Raw genomic sequence first — 23,580 nt, forward strand, 5'->3', positions numbered from 1 at the left:
AATGTACAGCAGAAATGTGGCAAATGTTGAAGAGATATTTGCATGGTGTTCTGCCAAGGTACACTCCAATGAGACAGGGAAAGGATGGTAGGATACAGGAACCGTGGTGTACAAAAGCTGTTGAAAATCTAGTCAAGAATAGAGGAAGAGCTTACAAAAGGTTCAAAAAACTAGGTGATGATGGAGATCTAGAAGATTATAAGGCTAACAGGAAGGAGATTAATAATTAAATTAGGAGAGCCAGAAGGGGCCTGGAGAAGGCCTTGGTGGACAGGATTAAGGAAAACCCCAAGGCATTTTACAAGCATGTGAAGAGCAAAAGGATAAGACATGAGAGAATAGGATCAATCAAGTGTGACAGTGGAAAAGTGTGTATGGAACCGGAGGAGACAACAGAGGTACTTAATGAATACTTTGCTTCAGTATTCACTACAGAAAAGGATCTTGGTGATTGTAGGGATGACTTACAGCGGGCTGAAAAGCTTGAGCATATAGACATTAAGAAAGAGGTTGTGCTGGAGCTCTTACAAAGCATCACGTTGGATAAGTCACCAGGACCGGACGAGATGTACCCCAGGCTACTGTGGGAGGTGAGGGAAAAGATTGCTGAGCCTCTGACAATGATCTTTGCAATGATCACCAATGGGGACGGGAGAGGTTCCGGAGGATTGGAGGGTTGCAGATGTTATTCCCTTATTCAAGAAAGGGAGTAGAGGTAGCCCAGAAAATTATGGATCAGTGAGTCTTACTTCAGTGGTTGGTATGTTATGGAAAAGATCCTGAGAAGCAGGATTTATGAACATTTGGACATGCATAATATGCTTAGAAATAGTCAGCATGGCTTTGTCAAAGGAAGGTCATGCCTCACGAGCCTGATTAAATTTTTTGAGGATGTGACTAAACACATTGATGAAGGAAGAGCAATAGATGTAATGTATATGGATTTCAGCAAGGCATTTGACAAGGTACCCCATGCAAGGCTTATTGAGAAAGTAAGGAGGCATGGAATCCAAGGGGACATTGCTTTGTGGATCCAGAACTGGCTTGCCCACTGAAGGCAAAGAGTGGTTATAGATGGGTCATATTCTGCATGGAGGTCAGTGACCAGTGATGTGCCTCAGAGATCTGTTCTGGGACCCCTTCTCGTCATGATTTTTATAAATGACCTGGACGAGGAAGTGGAGGGATGGATTAGTAAATCTGCTGATGACACAAAGGTTGGAGGTGTGGGTAGTGTGGAGGGCTGTCAGAGGTTACAGTGGGACATTGATAGGATACAAAACTGGGCTGAGAAGTGGTAGATGGAGTTCAACCCAGATAAGTGTGAGGTGGTTCATTTTGGTTGGTCAAATATGATGGCAGAATATAGTATTAATGATAAGACTCTTGGTAGTGTGGAGGATCAGAGGGATCTTGCAGTCCGAGTCCATAGGACACTCATAGCTGCTGCACAGTTCGACTCTGTGGTTAAGAAGGCATACGGTGCATTGCCCTTCATCAATCGTGGGATTGAGTTTAAGAGCTGAGAGGTAATGTTACAGCTATATAGGACCCTGGTCAGACCCCACTTGAAGTACTGTGCTCAGTTCTGGTCACCTCACTACAGGAAGGATGTGGAAACTATAGAAAGTGTGCAAAGGAGATGTACAAGGATGTTTCCCGGATTGGGGAGCATGCCTTACAAGTATAGGTTGGGTGAACTTGGCCTTTTTCTCCTTGGAGCGATGGAGGATGAGAGGCGACCTAATAGAGGTGTATAAGATGATTAGAGGCATTGATTATGTTCATAGTCAGAGGCTTTTTCCCTGGGCTGAAATGGCTAACACAAGAGGGCACAGTTTTAAGGTGCTTGGAAGTAGGTACAGAGATGTCCGGGGTAAGTTTTTTATCCAGAGAGTGTTGCGTATGTGGAATGGGCTGCCGGTGATGGTGGTGGAGGCGGATACAGTAGGGTCTTTTATGAGACTCCTGGATAGGTACATGGAGCTTAGAAAAATAGAGGGCTATGGGTAACCCTAGGTAATTTCTAAAGTAAGTACATGTTCTGCACAGCATTATGAGTCGAAGGGCCTGTATTGTGCTGTAGGTTTTCTATGTTTCTGGTTTTTTTTTGTATTTGGCACACAGTTTGTTGTCACACAGCAGTCCACCAATTTAATGCTAGTCTAATCACAGAGCAATTTACAATGACCTATTAATCTACCAACCGGTATGCCTTTGGATTGGGGGTGGAAACCAGAGCACCCGGAGGAAACCCACACAGTCATGGGGAGAATGCACAAACTTACAGGCAGCATTGGGAATTGAACCTGGGTTGCCTGTATCGTAAAGCAGTGTGCTAACCACTATGCTACCATGCTGCCCCACAGTATATTACAATGACAATAGCCAGCATTTGTAACAAGGGTTTATGTTATGAGCCTTGAGGATATAATATCCTCACTTAACAATGTCAAAGATGCACTTTAATTCACAGAGGGTAAAAAGGTCCACTTGCAGAGGACTGCTGATATAGAACCCAAGAGACTATCAAGTGTTAATCGCTGCAGCACATCATATTGGTGGTCATTGATTTCATTCAATAAATACATTGAAGAATGCAACCTTCAATAAAACTAATCGTTACAGCTTTGTATGAGTTTAAAAAAAAGAGCAAAATCTCTGGGTTTGGACAATAAGATTTAGAATTCCTTTTATCCAAGAACTGCTAGGTACTGACAATTTATTGCATAAATTATTGAAAAATAACATGGTTCAGGTGTTATTTATAAAAAAGAACTCTTTTGAAATCTGAACCCTCATGTAAATTAGTTCCTCGTTATCACTCCAGGTACCCATTATTTCCTTTGCAATTCCCTTTTTACCAATATATTTTTTTCTCCACTGCGGCTGAATAACATATGTTGAATGGCTCCTTCTTTATGATATTTAATAGCACCTCTGATAAGGTAACAGCTTGCTCATAGCATCATAAAGAAGCTTAACTGCCCTCCTCGCAAGTGTCTATGCATAAACATTGTTTTAATAAAATGGAACATTGGTTTCTCTCTCTAATTTTTAGTTGTATTACTAATTAAACACACTATGCACAATACCAGAAAACTGAAAGGTTAACCGTGCTCTATGGTTCAAAAGGGAAGCTACCCCAAGTGAATTCTGGCAGGTGGTGTCAAAATAAGTTCAAACCCCTTCATCGTCATGCTGACTGCATTGTAACTACAACTAGCACAAAGCAAATTTTTAAGCTTTAATGTTGGTGTAAGTTTGATGTAAGTTTAATGTAATGCAAGCTTATTATTGTCCCTTCACCATATTTAAAAAAAAACTATTTTTTTCCCCACTGGCCACAGTCCCATGCAAACATTACTGTAATTCAATATTTTTGTCTCACTGTCACTTAAAGAATGTGCCTGTTTCAAATGTGTACCATAGCAAGGCATATTATTAGATTTTACGACTTTTTTATTGTGAAGAAACAAGTCTGTGTCCCTGCAGGTGATTGTCTTGTCAGTCATAGTCCCTCAAAAATTCCATTTATTTGTAGGGAGTATCTGTGTACTAAGGAGCAAATTGCACGTATTAAGTCAGAAACAGAAAATGTCGGAAAAACTTCACAGATCTGGCAGGGAAAAGAGTTAAATTTTCGGGTTAATATTCCTTCAGGTCAGTAGTCTGAAATACCAACCCCATTTCTCCCGCTACAGATGGTCCCTCATTAGCTCAGGACTGCCAGAATTTTCTGTTTTTTTCAAAAATAATTTCAGAATTCTGCAGTATTTTGCTTTTAAACACATAAAAGTGTTAGAATTTTTTTTGATAAGAGTGGTTCCAAAAGTGGATTTCAAAAGGAGTTCAATTTTATAAATGACAGCTGAAACATGTCATAAAATGGTTGGCAGGGATTCAGCTCTGTAACCAAGTACTATGTAGTGTATTCTTAACCTTGCACAAAAATGGATGGTGCACTCTAATCATTCGTGGCAAACGGATCGAATCTTCTTCAGCCAGTCGATAAATACTTTCCTCCTTACAGTGCAGGCATATAGAAAATTCCTCTAGCCATACTCACAGTAAGTAGAGCTTGAAGGTAAAGCAAAGAGAGGGAGAAGGCCAAGGACAGTTGACTGATGAACAATTATACTGGCGGCCATTTGGTGACTCTTGGGAGTAGTTTGGTTAGTTCATGGTGGGATAGTTATTGAATTCTCAGGAGAAAAACTGCAGGACTTTAACTAATAATTCATTTCCCTCAAAATAACTCAACAAAATGGAAGGACAAAACTCAGCAAAATAGAATGCTGAAGATGTGCCACTTAGAAACAAAACACATGAAAGAAAGTTTGCAATTTTAACATGAAGAGTCACATTTTATAAGTTAATAAGTTCTAAAGAAAACCCAACATGTGCTTTGTCTCTTAATTAGAACTGAATAATATTCTATCCTTAGTATTATTTTGAGTACTTATGTTTACTTTAGGTTTGTTGAGCATGTGCACTTCGCAGTCAGTGGTGGAAAGAAAAGGTAGGACCTGAGAGAGCTGATAACCTGGGAAGATCAGCAGGTTCAGGAACTGGAACTCCAAGTATAAGTGTTCATGACCACGAGGTAGTTGGAAGAAATAAGATATGAGCATGAGAAGGCGATCCTCTCTCAGAAGTCTAAGTCTACGTGTGAGGAAGAAGCACAAATAGGCAAAGTAGGGAGGCAAGGTGAAGTGACATTTAAGAACAGCAGATTTAGAAAGAGAGAGATGCCTAGTAAATTGGATTAGAATTATTGGAAAAGCCATCGTATTGCATTTTTTCTGTTTCTTTTCATTCGTAATGGGTCCTTCTCCCTCTGCAGCTTTGTCCCTATCTTCAGTACTATCCAAATATTTCAGGAGATCAAGCTATGTCTTGCAGTATAGGTTTCATGAATATCTCCTTCATAAGATGTCCTGGTCTAGATTTATACTTTTTTGTGTGTCTCTATTTACTGATATTTTATATGTGCTTGCTGTATTATATGTGCAATATCTGCCTTCCGCTGTGTATGACCGTTGGTACTGTGTTTTGCACCTTAGCCCTGAAGTAACACTGTTTGTTTGGCTGTTTCCATTGGTATTCAGGTGTTGTTGAATGACAATTACACTCGAACCTGAGCCCTGAAGGAGGGTCTCAGCCCAAAACATCAACTCCTTTCCATAGACGCTGCCTGACCCACTGCGTTCCTTCAGCATTTTGTGTGTGTTGCTTTGGATTTCTATCATCTGCAGAATTTCTTCTGTTTGAACTTGAACTTGGAGTCTTGATATATAACGAATCCAAGCTAAGATCTTATATCCTGACACTCCCATTGCAGTTAATGGCTCAATTTCACTTTTGAAACTTTTGATTATAAATTAAAGTTCACCTTTTATAACCCAGTTCATGGATCTGCATGAGAATTAGGATATTCGTGAAAAACCTAGGTAAATATTTCCAGAGACATGAAAGACTGCTGATGCTAGAATCTGGAGCAACATACAGTGAGGCAGCAGCACCTATGGACAGAAATAAACAGTTGACCTTTCAGCTCGAGACTCTCTGAAACAATCACAATACCTTTAATGGAATGGCCTGTCACAATGGGCCCCAAGTCACAAAAAGGTACAAGTTTATCAAGGGGATTACACAAACAGCTTTTAATGAGGTGCAAACACGAGGAAATCTGCAGATGCTGGAAATTCAAGCAACACATACACAAAAATGCTAGTGAACACAGCAGGCCAGGCAGCATCTATAGGAAGAGGTACAGTCAACGTTTCGGACCGAGACCCTTCGTCAGGACTCAGGACTCTTGACGAAGGGTCTCGGCCTGAACCTCGACTGTACCTCTTCCTATAGATGCTGCCTGGCCTGCTGCGTTCACCAGCAATTTTTGTGTGTGTTGTTTTAATGAGGTGGATTGTTTAGAGATGCTACACTTTTTCTTTTGAGATGTTTAGGGAGAAAAGCGGTGAACAGGATTTGTCTGGGACTGTCAGTGACTTTTTGTCAACTTGCTGCAAAGTTTCTTCTTTATTTTACAATGCAGGTCCTAGGTTACGTCTTTAACAACCAAACTCTGTCAGGAATGGCAGTGGATCAAATCATTAGAACTATTTCCAGTGCCGGACAAACATTAGGGATGCTAAGGTGCACAGAAGAACCTCAGGCAAAATTGCCCATGGTCACCAAATGACCTAGTAAACATAGACAGTATAATCTATTGTGTGTAAAATGGCTTTTATACAAAAATTATATGTTATGATCTCACACATTTATACCCAATTTCAAAGCTTTTATTTACTACTTCATCAAAGAACAAACTTGTAAAGGGAGGGTAGCATTTTTCTATAGAATGAGGATTTGTTACCTTTGCAAAGCTTCTAGAATGTTTGCTTCCCAAACATTCAATATGTAAATATAATTCACTTAAAAATATTTCACGATAGTATAAAACGTCACTCATATAATGTCACTGTGACAAAGATAATGCTCCAAGTAGATCAGTGACCCCATGCATAGCAGAAAATTGAGGGCAGGATACAAAGTGTATCCAAATGCCTCAGTTCAGTGGTGTAGAATTGCCCTTGGACATCTAAATAGTTTAATGATTCAAAACGGTCTCACCTTCAGTTGGTGGTTCGGATCATCGGGTACAACATTAGGCTAATTACATTGGCATATGACCTTTAGTACAATGTGCGGTTGTAGCGGTACAAATGCAATGACCCGATTATCTGAATTACCAAGTAAAGGTGAGACTGTTTTGAGACATTAAATTATTTTGACAGCAGTTTCTTTTTGTTATTTTATTATTTATTGAGATACAGCGTGGAATAGACCCTTCTGGCCCTTTGAGCAGCATCACCCAGCAATCCCCCAATTTAATCCTGGCCTAATCACAGGTCAATTTACAAAGGCCAAGTAACCTACCAACTGGTATGTCTTTGAACTGTGAGAGGAAACCGACACGGTCACGGGGAGAACGTATGAATTCTTTACAGGAAGCAGCGCGAATTGAACCCAGGTCATAGGTAAAGCATGTGCTAACCATGGTGATACTGTGCCATCCCGGTGTCTTGAACCCATTATTTTCAGCTCCGGTTAACCCCAGTAAATGTCTAGTTACTCGCACATGACAAATTTTCTTGCTGTTGCCCCTCAGCACTGCCCCGCTGTTACCCTGGCTTTTTGCTTGGCACTGTCCTGCCATTGCCCAGCCAATCCCTCAGTGCCTTACCTTCAATGGTCTGATCACATAGTTTAAAACACTTTGCATTGAACCAAGCACCAGATAATCATCTGATGTTTTTGGTCTGTTCCTATATTTGAAATACCTTCACAAACAAGAGAAATTCTGCAGATGCTGGAAATCCAAGCAACACACACAAAATGCTGGAGGAATTCAGCAGAGCAGACAGCATTTGTGGAAAAGAATAAACAGTCGAAGTTTCGGGCCAAGTCCTGCAGAAGAGTCTCGGCCCGAAATGTCGACTGAACTCTTTTCAATAGATGCAGCCTGGCCTGCTGAATTCCTCTGGTATTTGAAATACCTACCTGTTTTCACCTTAGCTGAAAGTCTCAGTTCGGTTGATTTTAATGGCATTTACTCAGTTCTAACATAAACCTATTTACTTAAATGCTAATAACAACATGGATTAAAACTACAGCTCTCTTTAGGATATTTAATAGGAAGTGAAATTACCTTATGAATAGATCCATTCCAATGAAACAGTGAAAGTGAATATTCTACTGAGTCCCAGCTTGTTTAGTAAAATACATTTAAGGTAAGGCTCTAAAAGTCAGCAGATTACTTTATAAGTAACTACATTGCTTGTAAATAGAAATGTTAACAGAATGCATTTTAAGCTGACGTTTCATTAAAAAGAGAAGATGGGTCTTTTGAAAAGAGAGAAGGTAATAAATATTCATAGATATGTTGATGCACAGTTTCAGTCTATTGGGCTTTTGTAAATGTTTTCTATGTTGTGATTAAAATGCTGCCCATATAAAATATAAATTCACATCTCTCTCGCATAAACACTCCTAGCCCACCACCCCTCACCCAAACACAGATATACAGTATATCTCAAACATTCTGTTCAACTCAATAAGTTTTGGGTTTTGATAAAGCAATTAAAGGCTATCTTTCGTATGTATCATTGACTTAGTCCATTAGTTTAGTAGTGAGACACATACTAACACCCCCTAGCATTATACTGTCAATAGCTATCCAGCAAACATAGAAGCACTATTAACAGAATGCCTCAGAGCTATGTATTGAAAGGAAATGAGATGCTGCTGCAGGCAGAAACCTTCTCTATCCATTGTATCTCCAGCTTGTCGAGCTTCACAGCAGAGCAATGTGTTTCATACTTTTGCTCTTGACAAAAAATAAGGCTTGTTTTGAAACTCTCCTCTAATGCCTGTCCTTGCAACTTTGAGACCCAGATTTAATCCACATCAGGCATTTGGAATGAATATCTCATCTCTCTCTGACAGCTGATAACTAACACATCCTCCAGCATGGTGCTTTTCGTAAGTCCTTAGAGAAGAAGAAATGAGAGTCTGGAGAATAAACATGTCACACTGGTTCAGGTGAGAGTGCTTTAATATAAAACACGGAGTAACGCAGTGAGAGCCCGGCACTGAATGATCTATGTTATAGTTAACTTGGAAGAATTTAATGTTGTCAGTGGATAGAATATGAAATTGTTCAATTCTCCAAGACCTTCATTAATAAACAAAAGAGATCACTTTTTGACACAATCTTACAAAGTGCAGCATTAATCATAACATTTTGTGTAGCCTTGTTATTTACATTCAGCTCATTTCATCTAGGCCAACAAAAAAATCATGGAATCAATGGAAATGGTCATTCAGACATTACATTACCAATAGAATGGCAGACAATTCAGTTTAGACCCAGCCGTCCACATCAGATGTGGAATATAGTATTTGAATTGTTGACGAAGATTGTTTTAATTTTATCAATATTATTTAACCCCTTTCTCCCTGCCCTCCCCCCACTCCCTCACCATTCCTTTGTTCTGTGGAACATTTGCAGATAAACTGACACTGTTTAAAGCCTTGCAGTGGAATGGTATTCTCTATCTGCCTGTAAAGTCATTAATCTACTGAACAAATTCTCCCTCCTTCCTTTGTTCCCCACTCTGACCTTTTCTTCTCACCTGCATATTTCTTCCCCCTGGGTCCCCTCCTCCTTCCCTTTCTCCTGTTGTCCACTATCCTCTCCTATCAGATTCTTTCTTCTCCAGCCCTTGACCATTCCCTCCCACCGGCTTCACCTATCATCTTCCAGCTAGCCTCTTTCCCCTACCACCTCAGCTTTTTATTCTGACATTTTCCCCTTCCTTCTCAGTCCTGAAGAAGGGTCTTGGTCTGAAATGTTGGCTGTTTACTTTTTTCCATAGACGTTGCTTGACACGCTGAGTTGCTCCAGTGTTCTGTATGTGTAGCTTTGGATTTCTAGCGTCTGCAGACTTTCTCGTGTTTGTGACCTACCTTTTGTTGCTCATCAGAATGAACGATGATGAAAAAAGAACCTCTTTAACAGCTTGGACATACAATGATACTTTTTCAATTCAAATATTTTAAATCAGAAAGCTGTTCTAATAATGGTAGCTCCACTTAAATACTTAAACATGTAGAAGTGTCCAATTGACCTTCAAAAAGTAGGGAACTAATCCAAGGGTCTTCACTGAAGTACAGTTGTGTCTTTCCAAGGTGCAGGAAGTGTAGCCTTCTTTGGAAACACATTAAAACTCAGCTGATCTGGGCAAGACTCAGAAGATGGTTGGTGAAACATTGACAAATAGTTTGTTTGAAAAGTCAAGCAAAGGACAATGTTTTGAAAATGGATCCGTCAGTCAATATTATAATAACACAATGGTCAGCAATTATCAGAATTTTTGATCTAGCAGAATAAGAAGTCATTAGGTTGAAATGGAAGTATGTACAAACTCCAAAGTGGAAGAACATCAGGCTTTATTGAATGACGTACAATTCAAATTTGATTTTAAGTTTCAATGCCTCCCACTATTTTTTTGGTTTTATGGTGTAGTCTCCAGTATTGTATTTCAGCCTTTCCTTGCTGACTGTAACGATTTGTATTAATGAATTGGCATTATTGACAATGGCATCACTGAGATTTTTCCCAGAGCCATGATTTGCTAGACCCATTAAACATTGTCAAAAAGCAGCATATCAATTTTCCAAATGTATAATGAATTGTTTTAAATGTTGCAGAATACTTTCTCTTTCAGAAATAGACTGGCACTGTGTCTTTGCCAGACTGGATCATGTTCCTTTCTACTGAAGCCAGACATTCATTCTTAAGTAAGGCTGTTTGATGTTCATGGTCTGTCAAAGGTGAAAGGTCAACCCACCTGATCTCTGCTGCCATAGGTTAACTCTACCACAATTAAAATTTGATTTAAAGCAGCTGTCATACTTAACCTTACAGGAAGCATATGAAAATTCAGCCCTGGCAAGATTCATACTGATGCCACCAGCAATAATGCCAGTTTATTAATACAAATCACCTTAGTAACTGCAGCTAACAGTGAAGCCAACCACCAGAGATCTCAGGACAAATAAAATGAAGAGAAATGCTTAGGAGCTCATATTTTTCTGGTTACAATGCAGGGCTGGTTTTAGGTGAACAGTGTTCAAGGGCTTTGCTTTTTCAAGAAAAGGATGCATAACTTGCAAGCCTGCTGAAACCAGATTTGTGGGCCACTTCTGAAAATGTTGTAAATCAATTTTTTTTTGTTTATTCAACCCAGAATTAAACAATGATCAAGCTGCTTCACCAAGAGATAACATGAATGCCAAATCAAAATCGCCTGCTGGGAAGGGTGAGTGAGAAGTGCATAGTTTGCCAACTGCTTACCCTGTTCTCAACTATTAACTAGGCTTGATTCTCATACGCACATACATGACAATATAGACTGAAAAATCATTGCTTCTAAAACTATGAATAACCTACACTGTTTTCAAAGTCAGAATAAAAATGCAGAGCTGATCTACAGCACAGTGTGCGAGAAGTATTTTAATGAAATTGTCGCACACTTATCAGATTATTTTAATGATAATTCTGTATGATTTCAGGCTCAGCTAGCAGAATGAATTTAGATTGCTTACTATTCTGTGATATAATCAAATTGATAAAATTACTATGCTCTCACACCTTTCCAATAATATGAATTTAATCAAGATAATAAACTGTATGGAAGATCAGATTTAAAACCACATAACGTTTAGTAGCCATTCTCACCAGCTGAACAGGTAATTACCCAAATTAGTGACATTTCACTGCATATTTTGACTTCTTGTTCCATTACTAAGGTAACTTCTTAGTAATACCTCATTCCAAAAATTTCATCCCTGATTTATTGGGAATGTGTATTCTTAAGTAATCTGATGATTTTAATATATAATGGAACATTTGCACAATTGGTTACTTCATAATCGAAAAGCAAGAGGAATTGTTCAAACATGATTATCCCAGCACCGATGAAAATTGCCGATTACAGCAAACAGAAAGAAAAATAGTTCTAAGTCATGCACTTACTCAATTTAACAATAAAACAAAATATTGATAAACGAAAGGAATCAATTTTCTATCTTTTTTTAAACTTTGCATTCTTTCAAGTATATGTCTGTGTCTAATGTAACACAAACAAAATTCTGGAGGAACTCAGCAGTTCAGGCAGCATCCATAGAATGGAATAAAGAGTCGACATTTCAGGCCAAGTCCTGATGACGGGTCTTGGCCTGACACCTTGACTCATTATTCCTTTCCATAGATGCTGTCAGACTTGCTGAGTTTCCCCAGCATTTGAGCACGTTACCCTGGATTTCAAGCATCAGCAGAATCTCTGGTGTATACGCATGGTCTTTTGTTTTCAAGAAGGAGATGATGATTTGCCTGAAGTAGGTCTGGTGGAGATTCTGCTAATGATTGGAATTAAGCAGCCTTTAGATGGGCCTAATACGGGATCTTTTTCTTGCTGCTGAAATCTCTAACCTGTTCTGCATTGAAGGCACATTTGCAGTTTACACATATAGAATTGTGAAGTAGATTCAAGGTGCTAAGATCACTGGTGGGACAGTTTGATTAAATATTCAATAAAAAACGCACATGTTCATTCCAAACAGGTTGAAAAAAATAATTAAATGCCACCTCTCATGCCCTAGATAAGCACACACCTCATCCAAACAGAAGTGCAGTATTGACAAAGAATTTCAATAAATTCAATGCATCAAATTATGTTCCATGTAGAAAATTGCTTAAAATTTGAAGTACAAGTTTCTCAACTATTTCACTATTTTCTGATGTTTAGTATTCTGATTAATATGCATATATTATCCACTGATAGGTATCATCGAGTCATTTTCCACTGTACCTATTTCAGCATTTTAAATCTGAATTCCTTCTTCGATCAAAAACTGCTGCACAACTGTCCAGCTTCTAATGCTCTCATCAATACAGATTATGTGTCGTTAGAAACAACAGCTTGCATAGATACTTGGACACAACAGCATGCTTAGATATCTAAGCTCATATTTTCATCTTTTTATAAGCTAATAATAGTAAACAGAAGCAAATATTAAATAGTTCTAGTATTCTTCCTATCAAGAGTGAAGAGAGGGAACTATTGTCCCCCAATACTTGGACACAAATATGGACTGTTGTGTTGTATTGTTTATTGCCCTCCTTAGTACTGATTTATCTCAAAGGTAATTAAATAGCATAAGGAAGATTTCACTAAAATAGTCTTTTCTATCATGAGTTAAAAGAACTGAAGCACATATCTTGTTAACTCACTGTACGTTTATAATGATTTGATATTCTAGACAGATAATTTTCTAATGTTCTTTCATCTTTTATCTTTAATTACAGTAAAGGATGAGCCTATGACAAGCACACTTTTTCCAATGGTTTCTCCGAATCAATGCAGAATATGCACAATAAGATATTTTTAACATAATAATTTGCAATGTAGATTTGTATATTCTGCAAGGGTCAGGGATTTCCAGCTAACATGGCTTCATGCTGGTTATCATTTCTCCATTGTCAGTTGAAAAGAAATAATTTTTCAGCACCCCATTCATCAAAGCTTAATGAAGCACAGAGTAAAAGATTACTCCATCACCAAGAAGAAAGCATTTGCTTTGAATGTTTCTTTTACTAGAGGAAACAAATCTCGCCTCTGACTTCAGAATCGTATCTTGGGTTTTAGGCTACCATTTGCCCAAGTAATATCCTTTAACAGGATCCTGATCTAACACCTTACATCCACTATCAATGAGCTTCAGATCAAGTGTGAAGATTGAAGCAAGCCTTACACTCTAAAGGCTAATGCCTATTAATTTCAGAAAAGTTATTAAAGATGACAGACTACACCAGCAGACATGGCAGGACATGAGCCGAAAGAGACTATTCCACGCTGCATCTCAATAAAGAATAAATAAATAAAAACACAATTTGCTTTACTCCATAGGGTACATTCTGCAGTCCGACCAGTGAAGAATGAAGGTTGGTGGGGCAGGTGCAACAATATAGATTTGAGTCTCCATTTGACAATACCAAAGCAGGAGTTGGTTTGCAAATCAATTTAATATTGTGTGAATTCACAATGAGCACAGAGAAAGCTCAATACTTGCCAGGTTTCCTTTTTATAAATTGAAAATGTCATGCAGAGTCGAAAGGTATATTTTTCTTAAATTACAACTTGCGATAAGATTAGTAAAATTTTGGACAAAACATAAATGGTAGCTGAATAGCTTCTATTCAAATATATTTCACCCATATCCAAGCTAAAAGATATGACAGTGAGCAGTCTGACAGATCTCTATGTCATTAGGAAAATAAACTTTATCTTTGTTGAAAAATCTGCATGTTTCAGGTTTGGGTAGAGACAAGTATAAAATTGTGAATGTGTAACTTAGTTTTTCAAAAGCTCAAAAGAATCCAGTGCGGCAAGCAATAAATATGGAGGCAGATAAAGCAGTCTGCTCTGATATAAGATATAAGCCACTAGCTTCAGTCATCTCCGGCTGACATGTCAACTGTTGGTTCCAAACGAAGGCTGGGGCTTGCAGGGAAGAACTCATGGATCTCACTAGGATAAGGTAGAATCAACCTTGGTGGTTACAGGCAATTCAATACCTGTGCTAAAACTTTTCAGTATTTAACTCCTATGGATTTAGAATTGTTTAAATTCATGAACTTGGAATAACAGGGAATATAGATAATACTAGTCAAATTGTCCAGAGAAGAATTAAATTTAATCCCATTACAATAGCATGGGATTTTTCAGTGTTTTTTTGAAAAAGTCTGGTAATAAAAAAGTATTTCTAACAGTAAATAAGACCATAAGACATAGGAGCAGAATTAGGTCATTCAGCCTATTGAGTGCTGATCCATTCGAGTCCATCATGGCTGATCCCAGATCCCCCTCAACCCTTTACACCTGACTTCTCGCCATATTCTTTGATGCCCTGCGATCAGGAAAGTATCAACTTCCACCTTTAATATACCCATGGCTAGGCCTCCACTGCAGTCTGTGGCAGAGCATTCCACAGATTTACGACTTACTGGCTAAAAAAATTTTTCCTTACCTCTGTTCTAAAAGGTCACCCCTCAGTTTTGAGGCTGTCCCCTCTAATTATGAATACCCCAACCATAGGAAACAGCATCTCTACATTCACTCTATCTATTCCTTTCAACTTTCGGTAGGTTTCAATGAGATCCCCCTGCATTCTTCTAAATTCCAGTGAATACAGGCCTAAAGCTGCCAAACACTCCTCATATGTTAACCCCTTCATTCCTGGAGTCATCCTCATGAACCTCCTCTGGACTCTGTCCAATGACAACATATCCTTTCTGAAATACTGGACCCAAAACTGTTGACAATACTCCATGTGCTGCCTGACTAGTGTCTTATTAAAGGCTCAGCATCATCTCCTTGCTTTTATATACTCTATTCCCCTTGAAATAAATGCCAACATTGCAGTTGCCTTCTCTACCATAGTCTCAATATGCAAATTAACCTTCTGGAAGTCTTGCACAAGGTCTCACGTCCCTCTACACCTCTGATGTTTGAACCTTATCCCCATTTAGATAATAGCCTGTGCTATTGTTCCTTTTAACAAAATGCATTATCATATATTTCCCAACACCGTATTCTATCTGCCAATTTTTTGCCATTCTTTCAATTTGTCTAAGTCCTGCTGCAATTGCATTGCTTCCTCAGCACAACCTACCCCTCCACCTTTCTTAGCATCATCCGCAAATTTTGCCACCAAGCTGTCAAGTCCATTATCCAAATCACTGACAAACAATGTGAAAAGCAGCGTTCCCAATATTGACCCCCTGAGGAAACCACTGGTCACTGGTCACTGGCAGCCAACCAGAAATGGGCCCTTTTATTCCCACTCACTGCCTCCTGCCTGTCAACCCCATTCCTCTATCCATGCCAGTATCTTTCCTGTAATGCCATAGGATTTTATCTTGTTCAGCAGCCTCGTGTGTAGCACCTTATAAAATGCCTTCTGAAAATCTAAGTAAATGACATCCATTGCCTCTCATTTGTCCACTCTGCTTGTTGTTTCCTCAAAGGACTCTTAACAGATTTGTCAGGCAAGATTTACCTTTACAGAAACCATGCTGACTTTGGTTTATTTTATCATTAGTCTCCAAGTATCCTGAAATCTCATCCTTAATAATAGACTCCAACACTTTCCCAACCACTGAGGTTAGGCTAACTGGCCTACTATTTCCTTTACTTTGCCCTCCTCCCTTCATAAAGAGTGGAGTGACGTTTGCAATGTTCCAGTCCTCCGGGACCATGCCAGAATTAAGTAATTCTTGAAGATCACGACCAATGCATCCGTTTCTCTTCAGCAACCTCTCTCAGGACTTTGGGATCAAATATATGATCATGTGCCACATAGACATGCATATTTTACTGATATACTAAAGCTACCTTATTGATCTTATCTTATCAATTATGAGATTCCATAGCCCACTGAGCTGCCCTGAGAAGAGCCTGTTTGCATCCTAGAGTGGGATCAAATGTGACGCCATCCACAAACCACAGGTGATTAACTATTTACTATTAACATACCCTTCAACAGTTTCCTCATATTCAGTGCAGCTGTACCACTGTTTAAAAGTAAGGACATGGGCATTCCTGCATTCACAGTCAGCTCGCACAGTAACTCCTGACCAATGCTACAGTATTTCAAGGGAAACAGCCATTATATTTTGCTATTTAACCAGCTCAAAATATGTTCATATAAAGCAATGAAATATACTAACCATGTGGTTTTAAGTTACCTTTACAGCTTGTATAGCCCTTGAAGTTATGTGCCTGTGATACAGCTACAAGTAAGTTTTTCATTGCACCTATTCATACGTGTACTTGTGAATATGACAATAAACTCGACTTTGACTCTGAACCAGGCTCAATTCATGAAAGCAATTCTGAGCTGGCTAATACATGTGCCCATCAAACTCAAGAAATGCAGGTGATACTTACTTTGCACTTGGACAGCCGCATAATCAAATACAAAATTCATGGGCAGAGATCTGATCTAACTAATTGATAAGTGTGTTTTATTATAGTGATTTCATGATATGAAGAGTTTTGATTTTATTTAAATATTCTATCAGCACCACCATTTGGAAATTGAGGCAAACTATTCAATCTGTATTATGTATTACACATGGAATGATGGTTTCAGGTTTTACTTTTGAAAAAGTAAGATGGTCTGATAGCTTTTCATAAACTTAGTTACATTGAAAACACACAGTAAAAAAGTCTTTGCTTCACAAATTATTGTGACCTATAATTCCATGAATCCATTATGGGACAACTTTTGAATAAATGGGTCAGGGATACTGTATATCTTCTCTGATGTAGTTCCACCTTTCTCAAAACAAAGATTTTTCTCACCCTCCCTGATGGCATCGCTTTGCTAAGAGTAAATAAAATGAAGCAAATATTTGAAGAAAGAGCATCAAAGTATGTCAATAAGCTGATGCCTGTGATAAAGGAAGGCTTGATATTATGGCAGATTTATTTATTTATTGAGATACAGGGCCTTCTGGCCCTTCGAGCCATGCTGTCCAGCAAATCCCAATTTAACCCTAGCCTAATCACTGGACAATTTATAATGATCAATTAACCTACCAACCAGTATGTCTTTGGACTGTGGTAGAAAACCAGAGCACCCAGAGGAAACCCAATCAGTCATGGGGAGAAAGTACAAACTCCTTACAGGCAGTGGCAGGAATTGAACCTGGATTGGTGGTACTGTAAAACAAAGTGCTAACTACTTTGCTACCGTGGTCTGATGGACAGAGGGTTGAACCACAACTTGCGTGCGAGATCACTATGTATTTTGCTCAGTCAGAGGACGCTTCTGCCACTTACAAATTCAAATGGCAATGCAAACTCCTAGTGGGAATTGTGTCAACTGGGCAGCCAATTAGAATATTTAAAATGCATGATCTAATTACTTACGGCAATGTGTTTTTCGCTTGTATTTTTTTGTTGCTGCTGTTAATGCGTTTTTTTATGTGTGGGGGGCGTGTGTGTGGAAGGGTTGATGTTTTTCTTAAGGGTTCCATGGTTTTCTTTGTATTGTGGCTGCCTTTGGGGAAGATGAATCTCAGGTGTCTATACTGCATATATTATAAATTTACTTTGAATCTTTGAATACATACAGTTTTCTGTTGCACAATTTTTGGTGTTTCGAGTATGTAACTATATGTATAAAACATCCTTAAAACCCATGTAAAATGGTAGCATTGTCATTAATTGGATTGGATTATGTGATAAAATAGATTAAATGATGACCTTTTAGTCTCTTCCCAAGACTCATAATTTTGGTGATATATAATGGCCGCAGTAAAAAGGAATCTGTACTAATGACAGTTGAAAGTAGCACTGAAGTACATTGAGCAATGACTGAGCAGTTATAGTGATATCATCATTATAGTCTAATGATCCATGGCATCATATACCACAGAGAGTAACTGGTAGCATTAAATCAGTTCTCTCAAAAGTGCTATCACACTGAACTGCACTCTTTGTACTAGCGTTTAATCAAACTTTGATCAGTACCTTTGAACTTTGCTTTCTAGTTCCACCCGTGTGGCCTGTGACTACATTCACTGAGGTAGAAGGAAGTCTTTGCTCTGCTTGTAACAGTTGGCTTCTCTGTGTTTTCATTCTCCCAATGTTCAGCTTCTTTGGAGTCAGTGAACTGAACACTAGATAGTGACTACAATGGGCTCAGCATTCAGCTAACTGCTCAAATGGTTCGAATGGTTCAAATGAATATCAGAGAAAGTATACAGTATACAACCTGAAATTCTTACTCTTTGCAGACATCCACAAAACAAAAAAAAAATTGAAAGAATGAATGACACCCAATAATGTACTTCTATTCCAATTCTCTTCTCCCATATCCTTCTCCAAATAGACCCACATTAAACCTTTTCATCTTTGAAGCTTTGCAAGGATTTTCCAATCAACACCGAGATCACCTAAATTTATTTTAATTCTTTCCAGTCTTAATCTAGTATTATAGATGTGATCTTTCAAGAGTTTCTCAATAAATAAAAGCATAGAAAATAATTCCAATAGTCAATAAAATTCATAACAAAATATAAGCATTGAAATTTATATATCGCGGCACAATAGATCTGTGGTTTGAGTACAGCATCATAGGAAGGAATATCTATAATGAGAGCTTACGCTTAACCACATCATCTGGGCTGCCATTCAATATTACTGGGCACATTTACTTAGGCCAGAGTCAGAGAACCTCCTCACCGACCCTCTCCTCCAATGGGAGTTGGATAGTTAGGTTCAGTGGGGCAATAGCTGCAATTAGACCTCAGATAACAGCCCCACTGCACACTATTGTGAAGCAAAGCTGAGTGGAGCCTCACCTCCCAGAGAAGCATGCCTCTTTTAATGTCTATATTCAGACATACAGTATGTAAAGACTATTAAGAGCACTAAAAATAATTAAAAGTAACAGAAAATTACTAAAGTAGAAATGAAGTTAATTAAGAACATATTAAAACACTCACTAATTAGATAAAGCATTAAACATTAGCTACAGCAGGTGATTTCTTGCCCTTATATGTAATCAATATTTTGGGGACTAATTAACTTCCATTAATGTGCTGTTAGCTTAGGATCAGGCTTTCCGATAATATATTAAAGAGTTGTGCACTGTAAAGCCCTGATCAGTTAGCTTGAGGAAGCTCTCTTCACAACAAAGCCTATTTGACTCCAGTGTTATTCTGCATCAATATCTGGATAGGTCATACAATCTTTAATGCTCTTTGTCTGTTTCTCTCAGTTGAATCACCTTGCGACCTGTATTTGGGAATTTTAGGAACTGATTTCACCATATTCTTAAAAATATAGAACGCAGCATACTGGACACACAAGTGACTACAGATGCTGGAATCTGGAGCAACAAAGCACTGAAGGAACTCGATGGGTCAAAAGGCATCCATGAGGACAGTTGATGTTTTGTGTTGAGACCAGATGAAGGGCCTTAATCTGAAATGTCAACTATCCCTTTCTCTTCACAGATGCTGCCTGACCTGCTGAGTTCTTCCAGCCCTTTGTGTGTTGTACTAGAAATGCAACAAATTTTAGTTTTAAGCATTTTCTTCAGGTGGCCCATTTACCAAGACTCTAATGAATCAGGAAACTTATATGGCGGTAACTATTTCCAGCACTGCCGATGCACACTATATAGGATTTTATTCCTATGGTAATGCAGGACCAAGGTTGGAATTCAGTAAGTCGGGAGAAAGTGTGTCCTCCAAAAACATTGTATGTGTTAATGGGATATTGGTATGCTATAAAAAATATTGGGTTGGATCATGTTCCTTTTCATCCAGCTGCCATTCAAAAGTCATTCCACAGTAAGCCTGGAATAAGCTGGGAGTTTGATGCTTCAGCTCTGCCCGTGGTTTCAGCACAACTCTCCTGAACTGAGGGCTGAATTTCAAGATATCAGCCCCCTCAACTTTGGTCTAGGAATGGGTGACTGACATATGTGGCATGGCCACCTGACTTTGAATGGGTTGCTGATCTGAACACAAAAGCTAAATGTATCCTTTTAAATTTTACTTACACACAAAGTTCTTAATCAGTTTCTTGCGCTTAAAGATGTCGAAAGAAAAATACAGTGTTTTTAAATTTCTTAAACTTTTTTGACAGCTCTTTTTGACGGCTCTTTTTGACAGCTCTTTTTGACGGCTTTTGACGGGCCTTTGAACCAGTTTTAAGTATCTCTTGTTATCAGGCACAGTTGTGGGAGTATTCAGGATCCATAGCACAGGCCACAGCACTGTTCACAGCTTGTTAAGTTAAGGGACGGCAGTTGAAAGGCAATTAGATCCACAGGGTCAGAGAGGCAAGTGCATGCAAGAATAGCCTGGGAAGCCATTGGGCTTGATCAAGCACAATCCTGCCTGTCCTGTTGCAAACACACAGCTTCTAGGCTTTTTGAGACAGCATATATATTACATTTTAGCAAGCAGTAAAACATACCGAACCCTTGGTAAAATATTGTAAATAAAATACAATTTACAAGGACTCAAGACATCAGATTGTAAGATGACTTTGTGGGTAAAACCTCAAATTGTAGTCTACTCTGCTAGACTCCAAAGTAGTAACATATGTAGACCTAACAATAACTTAGCAATATTCATACAGACCATTACTGAAATGAAGTCACCATGTAAACATATTCCCACAACTACATCCTGCAGTTTAATGTTTTAATTTCATTTTAACCTACGGAGTAAATAGCTTGGATGGAGAAGATATGATAAGATGATTTGAGAACTCAGGCACAAACTCTGATGTCAACTTTGCTTACTTTATACAGACTTTCATGAATGCAATACAACCACCTTAAACATCTTGAAATAAACTTTTCAAAAACTTGGTAGCCATGCATGTCTTAAACTCTTTCAATATCTCTGCTGAATTCTGCTGTTTTGAAGAATATTCTATTCTCTTTGCTAATTTTATTTAATGGTGTGGATCCTACTAACTTCTGCTTGCTGGACCAGTTGATATGAGGCCACTGAGATAACCATCACCATCATTATGTGCTGTGTCATATGACGTAGGCAATTATGGTTCGTAACCATAATTGTTCTTGGCAAATTTTCCTACAGAAGTGGTTTGCCATTGCCTTCTTCTGGGCAGATTCTTAGTCAGCTACTGGTGATTATAATACACAATGCAGAGGTTCAGGATTTTCTGACAAAATTCCGGGTGCCCAGCAGTGAAGCCCAGTCCAGCTGCTGGCATTAATTCGAAGAATGCCACTGAAGTAGTACACTTGGAGAAACCTGGATCTGATAACCCAGTGACTTCAACAGGGATTTTATCACAAAGGATTAGAAGGCAAATGGCAAACTTAGTTACTTTATAAAAGAATACTTTACATCATTTCCATGTATCTAATCATTATACATCTTTCTGTAGTTTTTTAGTTTCATTTTAAAATAGTCAATTTTAAATTATTTATTACAGTTTTAATAGTTCTTTATCCACTGGATGTTGGGGATATTTTAAAACAATTAAATCACGAGGCAAAAGCCAGCCAAAAGCTCCAGGTGTCAAAGGGTATTGGGGCATTTCTCTGCTGGGTCGCTTCACTGAGTGAAGAACCACTGTCATCTGTCAATGGGCCAGTGAGAAAGTTTCTCAACACCTCAGCCCTGAGGGTGAGTGGACCATGGCATGGGAAGTGAATCCAGATAGGTGGAACACATTTTCTGGCACAATACATCCCTTAGAGATTTTAGTCAAAGAATATTGCTCACCATTGGGATTAGAAGGAATGCATTGGGTATAACAATGCAGGCAACATGGCACTAGAAAACACATTTCAATCTTGTGATTTGAATTTATTTCAATGCCATTTTCATCTGAATTTTAGTCATCCATTCACCAGACTCCTAAGTCTATCTCAATATGCAAAGTTCTCGATTGAATGATTCAGTTATTCAACACACAAAACTAAATTGACAATTAATGCACTGAAAAGAAAGCCACTGCAGTTCTAAATGAAAATCTGTGCTGCCATGGAACCGAAGATCTATGCTCTTAGAGAAAATAAATTGCAAAGGTTCTCAACCCAGCATCTGGTCTGATGGAGCCTTGCCTCCAAAGCAGAGCAATAACCAACTGATTACATTCACCAGCAAAACTTGGAGCAACAAAGACAACTACCTCCTCTGCTCTCACTGTCCGCTGGCTTCACCTGGATCGGCCTGTTCATCTGCAAATATAAAGAAGAAGAAATGGTCATTTCTGGTCAGTTATGGTAAGATTACAACTGAAGTACATTTGAGAGTCAAAACATTTCCTGCATCTCTTACCAATAAGTATTATCACTCTAATGAATATAACAGAATTTTGTAAACAACACCAAAAAAATAGAGCAGCACATTGTGATCAAAAAGATGTTATTCTGAGAACAGATAAATAGATGTCTAATACCAGAGGACATGCATTGAAGGTGAGGGGGGGTAGGTTCAAGGGGGATCTGAGAGGTAATTTTTTTATTCAGCGAGTTGTGGATGCTTGGTATGGTGATAGAGGCAAATACATTAGAGGCTTTTAAGTGACGTTTGGATAGGCGCATGGGTGCAAAGAAGATGGAAGGATATGTTCATTGTGTAGGTAGGTGGAATTAGTGTTTGGATGTTTTTGATTTACTTTGTAGCCGGGTTGGCATAACATTGTGGGCCAAATGGCCTGTTCCTGTGCTGTACTCTTCTATGTTCTATGTTCTAGAGGTTGCACAAAACAACTTACATTTTTTTTAAGTAATCTAATAACTCAGAAGTAAAAAAACTAATTGAATGATTGTTGATACCATGAATAGAATTTGTATATCCCACTTCATATACTTCATTTGACTTACAAATTTGACAATTAAAATTAAAGTGCATGCTACATATAAGTTTTGAATTGAATTATTGTAAGATACAAAATATTACAATTCCCCCCTGAATTCTTACCCACAATCAAGCACACAGTCACATTTATGAACCTGCTAAAAACTAAAGGCCACGGATGTGATAGTATTCAGTTTGGATAAAATAAATGGGCTGATGAGTAAATGCAGTTCAGGAGCGGCAAAGGTTCATAGTCACAACTCCACGTCCACTGAAGATTGTCACCATTCACTCTTTGAAGTGAATTTACATATTGCAAGCGAGATCTCCTAGACTGGTGTTAAAGAGTAAGGTGGCTTTGGTGAGATGAAGAGTCTTATGCTTTCTCCATGAGCCAAGAATGTAAATATAAAGGATCCACATTTTTAAAATATTTTAACAATACTGCCATCCACTGTTTGAACAATTTAAACACTGGCCCAGATAGGCTGGAAAGGCAGGGTGTCGAGACTGGAGGCGGGAGTCAGGCCAATTTTGCTCACTCTTCCGTGATGTCCACTCCTCTTCCCGCAATGCTCAGG

At 38.5% G+C, this 23,580-nt stretch overlaps 1 protein-coding gene across 1 annotated transcript in view; it reads right to left on the reverse strand.

The window, feature by feature from the left end:
* The window catches only part of celf4 (CUGBP, Elav-like family member 4), a 1,368,200-nt gene that overhangs the window by 758,279 nt on the left and 586,341 nt on the right, over positions 1 to 23,580 (reverse strand). The window contains exon 3 of the mRNA XM_072252349.1: positions 22,329 to 22,377. Within this exon, the coding sequence (XP_072108450.1) occupies positions 22,329 to 22,377 (49 nt within the window). The remainder of the gene's footprint in view (positions 1 to 22,328; positions 22,378 to 23,580) is intronic.

Source organism: Mobula birostris, chromosome 3, assembly GCF_030028105.1.
Source record: "Mobula birostris isolate sMobBir1 chromosome 3, sMobBir1.hap1, whole genome shotgun sequence".
In the NCBI taxonomy this organism is placed as follows: Eukaryota; Metazoa; Chordata; class Chondrichthyes; order Myliobatiformes; family Myliobatidae; genus Mobula; species Mobula birostris.